Genomic DNA, 10,354 nt, shown 5'->3' with positions numbered 1-10,354 from the left:
TCAATTTAACTAATGTTTAATTAATAAAAAAACATTTTACAAGCATTCAACCACAGATTCAACCTAAAACCAGCTAAATGTATTTGATGATGTTTGAGGCTTCAGTGGGAAATTTACAGCTGCTTGAACTCGTGTGGACACGTTTTAAAACGTTTAGATGTGTGGAGGGAAAAAAGATAGATGAGTACAAGCAGACTGACTGTGGCAGACGTGTTCAGGCTAAAACAAACTGTGTTTTATGGCTTTATGATTAGAAACAGTTAATGTTTGATCATCATGAGAGTCCAAAGTCTGACACTTCACACCCTCTCTGTCCCGAAACACGACCGCTCCGGACCACAACACTCAGGAGGACAGGAGAAAAACACCACATCGAATACAACAGATCCACATACACAGACACACAAAACATTTAACTCTTTATCATTGATCTCACACACAGACACACACACAGACACGCACAAACACACACACACACACAAACACACACAAACACACACACACAAACACACACAAACACACAAACACACACACACAAACACACAAACACACACACACAAACACACACAAACACACACACACAAACACACAAACACACACAAACACACAAACACAAAACATTTAACTCTATCATTGATCTCACACACAGACACGCACAAACACACACACACACACAAACACACACAAACACACAAACACACACAAACACACACACACACACAAACACACACACACAAACACACACAAACACAAACACACAAACACACACAAACACACAAACACACACACACACAAACACACAAACACACACACACAAACACACACAAACACACACACACAAACACACAAACACAAAACATTTAACTCTTTATCATTGATCTCACACACACACACGCACAAACACACACACACAAACACACACAAACACACACACACAAAACATTTAACTTTTTATCATTCATCTCACACACAGACACACACAGACACGCACAAACACACACACACACAGACACGCACAAACACACACACACACACAAACATACACACATACACACAAACACACACACACACAAACACACAAACATACACACAAACACACACACACAAACACACAAACACAAACATACACACATACACACAAACACACACAAACACACACACATACACACAAACACACACAAACACACAAACACAAACATACACACATACACACAAACACACACACACACACAAACATACACACATACACACATACACACAAACACACACAGACACATACAAACACACAAACACAAACATACACACATACACACAAACACACACACACACACAAACACACACATATGCACAAACACACACAAACACACAAACACACACACAAACACACAGACACGCACAAACACACAAGCACACAAACACAAACACACACACACACACACACACAAGCACACACACACACGTGCGGCCCAGCGGCGGGCTTCGGTGGGGAGAATATACAAAAGAAATAGAAAGCTGAGATTCTCTGAGTCGGCTCGAGGAAGCTCGATAAAGAACAACAGCAGACAAACAACCGCTTTTTAAAACTGCGGTCGAGATATTTAGTCCAAAACATGCTAATAATCCACAGAAAGGTATTTTGCTTTGTGCTCGTCTTCGGCTTCTCTTCTGTTTTTCTCCCAGAAAGCTACACTGGTGGACGTCATGTTGTCTCCAGTTGACTCAGCGGAGTCTCGGGTTTCAAATGACACCTCACTTGACCAATCACGATCTGCCGCATCAAGCATAGCAGCCGGAGAAGCCAATAACAGAAGGGCTTCCTTCTCTTCTTCCGTGTGAAGATCGAGCCAATCACAACCGATTTTGCTGATATACTACTTCATCATTTACAGCTCCAGACACCTCAAATCAGCAATTTCTGTGCTAATAAATGTTTGTTTGACCCATCCATCCCACTGTGGACTTTCTTGCTCTTTATACTGGGTCACCTGACTTCCTCCTTTGCTCCTGTCATAACTACTATGACCACTAGAAGTCGCCACCTAACAGTAAACATAACTGTGGGTCATAGCAACCTGCTGGTGAGCTCCGTCTCCTGGAAATTACATTTATTAACTAATTAGCATTTATTAACTAATTAGCATTTATTAACTAATTAGCAACAGCAGCAACACTGATTCACGATTTGTATTAACGTGATGAGGAAATGTTAATTAACATACCTGGCAAGTCATAAAAATGTTGATACTGAACTCATGTTGTAATGTTATGTGCAATCTTGCAATGCACTATCTACTCATAGTGCTAACACCACTATGAGTAGATAGTGCATAACACAACTTTTTTCTGGTTCTGTTCAGGCACTGGCAGCATGTGGTTAGTGTCAGGAGATGATCATGCTGTGTTTTAAGGCAGCAATCAGGATGTTTGTCTGACTTTAGCCAAAGTGCTTATTTGAATTATTATTATTATGAATGCAAATTAGTTGTACATAAACACAATCGTCGGGAAACAGGGCTGTACTTGCACAGATAAACTATATGGTATTTGTCTGTGCTTTCAGTGTGCTCAGAGGATCCGCTTGAGGAGGTGAAATGTTTGGCGTGGAGTTCAGCTTTGTCCCTTGAACGTTGGAATTCGTGGTATTGACCAATACTATCTTGACAGTGCTGACCATTGAGGAAGCAGAGAGCCATCAGCATCCAGTTTATCCAGAGGGAAGCCAGGATGATGACTAAATACTATAAATGTACTATTTTTGACATGATAACAAGGAGCCAAGAACAGTTTCAGTTTATTTTGGGTGAGCTGCTTTCTGGCTCGTGCACAACAGAACAGGAGGAGCATGTCAAGTTAAAAGAATGGAAGCATAAACATGCAGCAGAGCTCCGGCAAGCTGTGAAGAACCGGCTGCACATACCAGCAGCTCTATAGGCCCTGCACCGTCTTCACAGCTCATCAGGTGCGCGATGGGTTCAGCCTGTAAGGTACGGCCGACGCCCCGAGGGAGCTGACAACAAGTCAGACCGGCTCTACGGCTCAGAATCCAGCCGCAACATCCGGACACAGCAGCTTGCAGACACTCGGGGCTCCTGCTTTTCAGAACTCATACAGCTCTTTACACGTGTTTTGATCAAATGTTCAGAGGCTGAAATTAACTCTGACAGAAACCTCGAACACTGGACCATGTGGATCTTAAACTGAAGGATTATCTGGGATGCTACCGTGATCTCCACGGTGGACTTAAGGCGTTTATTCACTTGATGAGCTGAAGGACAGATCCAGGAGTGAGCACTGCATGTAAAACGACAGCAGGATCCAGGTTTTCTTTGAGGGATTTCTGGACTGCATGTTGTATTCTGGATCAGTCCATGCACATCACTGGTGGGAGTTGAACACGGTGGACCTGATGTGACCAGATTTCTTCCTCTTTTGTTGTGGAGACGAACACTCTGGTCATGAGTCTGCTGGTGATGATGATGATGATGGACTGCGCAGACTGTGAGTTCACTTACACTTCCAGCTGAGGCAGATAGAGCAGAACCTGTTTCAGTTTTTTCTGTTTGAACACTCAGAAATGGCTGTGATCAGGTGAAGAGGTCAGTCCTTAAAAAAGTTAAAAATGAGAAACAAACGTCATAGAATGAGCCTGAGAGTGTGTTTGACGTGTTAAAAAGGACCAAGTTTTACAAATACGTGGGTACTCCTACAGATCTTGGATTGGGTCTGTTGGATCTACTCACAGTGCATTGTCATGAGGAACTGCCTATTGTTACCCATCACTCCAGTCTGCTTACATCTGCAGACATTGACGTGCATGTTTGCAGAAGTATAGAGCTGTCAGGTGGGAGAACCGATCTGGATGTACAGTCCCATCCATTCCTCTAATCCACGGTGTCTGAAACACACAGGTGGAGCTTTCTCAGCTTAGATGGACATGAAACTCTCCTGGCTGAATCATCAGTGCATCAGTAGAAAACATCTGGTTCTTTGATAGAAAATCAAAGGTACAAGCCTTTGACTCCCGGGTGCATTTCAGCAAGAACCATCCAATCACAGAGTTTAAAATCCTACTCATGAATTAATAACTGCTAAAGATAAAGAGATTTTTGAAAGATCAAATTCAGTTGGAATAATTTTGTAATTTTGGATGAATTCAGTAATAAAAACAAAGTGTTACACTTGTCACCGCTCCAGTCGGCACCTCTGACTGACCTCTGGAAACAGGGTGAACGGACCCCGACTGTGTTTAAAGGAATCCTCCGACCAGCACCTCTAAAGCTCACTCATACCAAAGTTACATCTTATTTGTTTAATCTGTGTAAAAATGACAAGTTGCTGCCTTTTTTTTCAATTTAATTATTGTGAGTTTTAATGTAATTCATGCCCTCAGCTTGCCCTGACTGTAGTAAACTGGGGTCCTATGGGCAGGACCTCGTCTCTCTATCAGCTGAGATAAGATGTAAAACATGAACGCACTGTGTCAGCAGATGTTTGGACGCTGCCGGCCCCCAGTAGAGTTTCCATGGAGTCTGTCGACATGAGACACGTACTGAAGTGGCGCCCTCTGCAGGCTCCTTGCAACACTGCAATCCTTTACTCCATTCAGTTCCAGGGGTGAGTCATACACAGGTTTATTTTATTTTTATTTTAAAGTCGTAGTTTATTTTCACTCAGTTCAATATAGACCGTCCTGCTGCCCCAAGCAGTGTGGATTAATCCGCCGCTGAAAATAGTCCCCAACAAACAGACTTACCTCAGATACTTCCTCCTGCTTGTTTAATAAAAAAACAACGGTGAGCAGCAGTTTTAGGAAAAAAAACAAGTTTCAGTAGGAGCCAATGGGCTTGGAGCTGAGAGCCACAGACAGGAAGTCAGAGAGCACTGATCAATGGACTGACATGTTCTTTGTTTTCTTTTTTAATGGGACTTGCTGTCAAAAAGAAAATATAGAACAACATAGAATAACGTATATTCTTAATGAAATATATGTATAATGTATGAGTATATCACGCAATATTTGTACATAGCCCATGTGTTTTAGGAATGCAAGTGAATGATCAATCTTCTGATTATTTGCTCTATGAAATTTCAGATAAAGTTAAGATTGATGTCTGGTTTTATTTGACAGCCCAAAATCTGAATGAAAGTTTGATATCATAGAGGACTGAGAAAAGAAAATATTCACATTTCAGAAGCTGGAATCTGTTTTTTCTTTTCTTTTCTTTTCTTTTTTTTTAGCCAAAGGACAAACTATTAATAGTTTCAGGTTTGTTTGCTGGTTAATGTTCTGTCAGTGTGTTTGCTGTTGCAGTAGATAAAAACTACACTCTGTACTTCTTGGACTATAATAAAAGCTTTGTTCGGGTACAGTTTGACAGTGCAGTTGTATCACAGGGTGAAACATGTGAAATATGCAGCGAACACCTGCAGGTTTAATGTGAGATAAAAGTCCAGCAGGTGTTTCTACCTGATAATTGTTGTGTAAATTGAGTTGGCCTAATTTCAACACAGAAATGAATGACACACCTGTTGTAATAATAAGAACAGCAGGTGTGTCTGTTTTGTGCGGCCTGATGAACCAGCGGTTGCACATCACCAGCTAGCTGTTACTCACTCGCTACGTTCAGACTGCGTCGTATCAGCTCTCAGTCACAGAGAAGAAGCTTTAATGAATCAGCAACATTTCTGCAGCTCATTTTGAGGTCTTGACCTTCAGCGGGCAATCGGCAGCTTGCAGCACCTTCAAATCTGAGGCCATGGTTGTCTTCCAGAAACTGGTGGACTGGTCCCTCCAGGTTTGTTAGTGAGTTGCTGCCCAAGCAAAGGAGTTCAAGTACCTTGGGATCTTCTCACAAGACACAGTAAAGGTGGACTGTGGCTGCGTCCCGGACCACCGCGGTGATGATGGAGCTGAGCTTTGGACTTAGCGGTGGATCTGTGTTCCAGGCCTTGTGGTCATGAGCTGTGGGTGGTGACCGACAGAATGAGATCATTGATGCAACCTGCTGAAATGAGTTCAGAGTAGAGCTGCTGCTTCTTCGAGTCAGGAGCCAGTTGAGGTGGTCAGGATCCTCCTGGGCGTCTTCCTTTGGAGTTCTTCCAGACACTTCCAAATGAGAGAAGACCCAGGATCAGACCCAGAGCTCCTTGGAAGGATTACATATCTCATCTGGCCTAGGAACGCATCGGGATCCCCCAGAAGAAGCTGGAGAGGGACATCAGGAGTACCCTGCCCAACCTACTGCCACCACAACCCCAACTTAGATAGGTGGAAGAAAATGAATGAACGGGTTATTTAACACACTTTCCCAACATTCAGTGCAACTGGAAATATTTGGAAAGTTTTTGGACAGTAGAACATGAAATAAGGCTCTGTGGGTACCTCCAATCTAAGTTTGATAAGATAAATCTTCAGATGGTGGATCTGTCTTGGTTAGAACAGCGAGCTGTGGCGTAGGCAGTCTGCTGACAGGTGGAGCCTCCACCTGTCAGCAGACTGAAAGTTTGACTCATTCTTAAATCTTACTTTACTTTTTTTGATTGATTCTGATTCTAATTATTGTGGCCCGAGGCACAACTGCAGAGACTGATGTGTGCAAATGGTTTTAAATTAGCTTCACCAGTTTCACAGCCAGTCCTGCTCTCGTGAGACAACATTTGCTAGAGGAAGACCACGAAACAACAAGCACTCACGGTAAAGAAATACCAAACAAGCGCTCTGTGTGTGTCTCTTTGTCCTTCAGGGAATTTGAGCTGATAGTCCTGAACGGCAGCTGGGTCGATGCTCCCGACTGCCAGCAGACTCCTCAGACTCAGTGCGACCTGACCTTTGACCTGGGCTCCGACTCTGACTACAACCTCCAAGTCAGAGCGCAGTGCGGGTCCCAGCTGTCCCCCTGGACCAAACTCAGCCCACCTTTCAACCGCAGACACAGTAAGATGCTAACAGCAGCAGGTTTTCCTGCAGAAACACAGCAGCTGATTTCATTTTCTCACATATGAAGATAAATATTGGATACAGAAACGTGATGAGACGTCTGTAGGGCAACACCAGTGAAGTCAAAAGTTAACGTTACATAGGTGGAGACATGTTGAAGGAAACAGAGTAGATCGATACACCACACAGTCTTTTCTATGCGCCTGGTAACCACCATGTGATTTTGGTGGATGGCTGAGTGTGAATCTCTCGCCGGCAGCGGTCCTGATGGCGCCGGAGATGGCGGTGGCGGTGTCGGGCGACGCCCTTCAAGTGTCCTTTGACAAGCTTCCTCTCGCTGCTGTCGTCAGCGTGATGGTGTGGAAGAGAGGCGACGAGCTGCAGGTCAGTGATAACTTCCCGTCTTCTTTTTCTCATCTTCATCCCATTGTTACGTTTCCTGTCATTTTCTTTGTTTTTTTATCTTCTTCTTCCTCTTCCTTCTGTCCTTTGTCTTCCTTCCTTTGTATCCCTGTCTTTTCTTCTTTTTGTCTTGTGCCTTTGTTTCTTCCCCCCTTTTCTTCTGTTCTTCCCTTTTTCCATTTACACTCGTGTTTCCTCACTTCCTTCCTTCCTTCCTTCCTTCCTTCCTTCCTTCCATCTCTCTCTCTCTCTCAGGCTGCTGTGTACTCGATGCCAGCTGAGCAGAAGATGCTGCATGTCGCCGCCCTGCAGGAAGGAGCTGTGTACTGCGTCACAGCTCAGACCGTCCTGAACAAACAGCTCTTCAGCAGCAGCAGTGACACCCAGTGTGTGTCCATCACAGGTACAGGTGCACAGGCAAACACTCACACACACACACACAAATGCATTTGTACTTTTTTAACGTTAACCTTTAACCTTTACAGGCATAATATGTGTCCAAAAATAAGTTTATTTCCAACAAAATGTCATTTTTATTCAACAACATTAAATCGGTTGACTTGCAGGTCCCGACGCTGCGTGGAGGAGGCCGACCACCGTGACCGTCACTGTCCTCATCGCGGCGGCTCTCCTGTACGCTGTGTCCTGGTCCGTCCTTCACTGCCGTCCACACGCCTGCCCAACGTATTTCCATAAAGAGCCAATGCCCCACTCACTGGTCAGTCCCACTAATATGAACAGATCAAACCAGAATCAGAAAATCATGCTAGCTTAGTGGAAATATGCTCACAAAAGAAAAAAACAGCTCAGTGAGAACAAAGTGTTAAAAAAAATTCACACAAAAACTGTGAATATATAACAAATCTGACATAATTAGTCCAGCTGTTCTGGTCTAGTTCTGAAGCCTGGCAGCTGTATGTGTGAACAGTTGTTTGATTTTTTGTTTCTGTTCTCATCATTTGTGTCTTTCAGTGTTCGTTTATTGTCATTTATTGCTTCTGTAACTTTATTGTGGCAAAATTTTGATGTAAGGTGTTTCACGTTTTATAAACAGGTATGAAAGCTGCTTAAACTAATAATCTGTCAGAACCTGAGGTCCTAAATCATAAATATACACTGTCGTCTGTATATTTTATTGGATAATTGTGGGATTTGGTTTCATTATACATCTATATGTCAATATTTGACTCATCAGTTTAACTCTACTGATTATGTGGTTTTGATGTCGTAGCGTGATTGGGACATTCAAATCCCGATGAGGCCTGAGGACACGGAGCCTTGTGAGACGATCGACGTCGTGCCGGGTGTCGACTCGCTGAGACCAGCCGAGACCAGCTGAGACCAGCTGAGTCCGGCTGAGACCAGTCAGGGCACATCTGAAAGACCAAGACCTGAACTTCATCCATTATGGATTTTGAGGAGTATGAAAATGTTTCGAGAAGAAGCTGTTGAGTAAAACCCTCGTGGGAATTTTGGCGTTTGTTAAGCATTTAAATCTTGTGGAAAAAACTGGAACCAGCAGAAGATACAGAAGGAAACAAGAAGAGGCCGAAGGGAAAGTCTGGTGGTGTTATCACATAATGTCAGACTGCTGCTCCCTGACCTCAACCATCAAGTATTTATTCCTACCAAACAATGACGTTTCCCTTCAGCAAACAAACCCCTTCCCCTCAGTGCTCCAGTTAATAGATTCTCCTCTGTTTATAGAGAGTCTCTGATAACAAATATCCGATCATCACTGAGGATTTTATTAATTTCCACCATAAAATGACTGAGACCACAAACATTTTCATGGTTGCAGAAAACAAACATTTCCTTCCTGAAACATGTGAAAATCGTTTCCACACATCAGAGTATTTCTCTCCTGTGACCTCTGACCTGGACGACAGAGACACTGTCCTGCGGAGTTCACCTCACAGCATGTGGATTACGTCGCTGTCGTGCTGTAGTGTGACAGGTTTTCTGTGTTTTGGTGCTTTGTTATTTTCAAATCTTGTTTCTTTTTTGAATAAATCCTGATGAAGTGAAGTGATCCACTGTTTGCTTGTGTGTGTGTGTGTGTGTGTGTGTGTATGAATGCACAGGGCCGTGTTCATCAGAAGCCGTTGATTTTAGTTAAGCTCATTTAAAGTTGGCAGTGTGCAGAGCTCTCAGAGGAGGCAGGTTGTTGTTGTCAGTATTCACATGTAGAAAGCAAGCCAATCCCACCTGAAGCATGGAACATTAATGGAAACAGGCTAATGTCACCTGCACTTCACTTCACCTGTCAGCCTGCCTAGCTTTTATTCATTGAGCTAATTTAATAGAGTTTTCTTTGACTCAGTAAAAACACTGGGTTGGGGTGGTGGATGTCATTGGTGTGAGGAACTGACAACCATTTGGGTGAAGAATTTGCTGTTTGGGTCTTTAAATATTGGAAGTTTGGTGTGTTGTCCAGTGTTGTGATGAGTTTAGTGTCATTGTGACACCTACAAATGTATGATCAAAACTGTAAGGATATTTTATGTGTTTATCTGTGAAAAAGGCCACATCTAATTCACTTTGCAGTGTGTTTTTCTAACGCCATAAAAGGTGCATTTCCTAAATTCTGCCACAAGGGGGAGCTGAACGCTGGTCCTCATAGGGCTGCGAGGCTTCAACTATCGTCTCTTTGTCTCTGCTTTTCCTGTATAAAACAGGTTAGAAATGTGTGTTATCTCATCGCAGGACAGTTTGAAGGACTTTTAAAACCTTTCTGATGTTGTTTTGTACGGAGCCCCTAAAGTGTCATGAAGAAAAAAAAAATTATATCGTGCGCACGAGATACTAAAGCGTGCGCACGTTTTAGCTAAATCGTGAGATACTAAAGCGTGCGCACGAGATACTAAAACGTGCAACAACAATAGACAGCGGGCTCTGTCTATTGTTGATGATGTCATTTTATTATTCAGGTTGACAGCTGACTGCACGCGCCAGTAAAAGGATGATGGCACGCAGAGAGTGGAATACAGCTGTTACTTCGGCCACGCCCCCTGA

General features: G+C 43.2%; 1 protein-coding gene across 2 annotated transcripts; it reads left to right on the top strand.

The window, feature by feature from the left end:
* Nucleotides 1-3,101: 3,101 nt before the first annotated feature.
* On the top strand, nt 3,102-9,348 carry crfb16 (cytokine receptor family member B16). Of its 2 annotated transcripts, none has more exons than XM_041949845.1 (7): nt 3,102-3,498; nt 4,488-4,614; nt 6,744-6,934; nt 7,197-7,321; nt 7,595-7,742; nt 7,906-8,057; nt 8,571-9,348. In XM_041949845.1, the coding sequence occupies exons 1-7, from the start codon at nt 3,456-3,458 to the stop codon at nt 8,676-8,678; spliced, it is 894 nt and encodes a 297-aa protein (XP_041805779.1). In that variant the 5' UTR covers nt 3,102-3,455; the 3' UTR covers nt 8,679-9,348. The 2 variants fall into 2 exon arrangements, with proteins under 2 accessions (XP_041805779.1, XP_041805780.1); XM_041949846.1 differs by lacking the exon at nt 3,102-3,498 and adding an exon at nt 3,535-3,596.
* The last annotated feature ends 1,006 nt before the right edge of the window (nt 9,349-10,354 follow it).

This window comes from Chelmon rostratus, chromosome 12 (genome assembly GCF_017976325.1).
Source record: "Chelmon rostratus isolate fCheRos1 chromosome 12, fCheRos1.pri, whole genome shotgun sequence".
NCBI classification, from domain to species: Eukaryota; Metazoa; Chordata; class Actinopteri; order Chaetodontiformes; family Chaetodontidae; genus Chelmon; species Chelmon rostratus.
The sequence above is the reverse complement of the archived record's forward strand: the minus strand, read 5'-3'. Positions and strand labels throughout refer to the sequence as shown.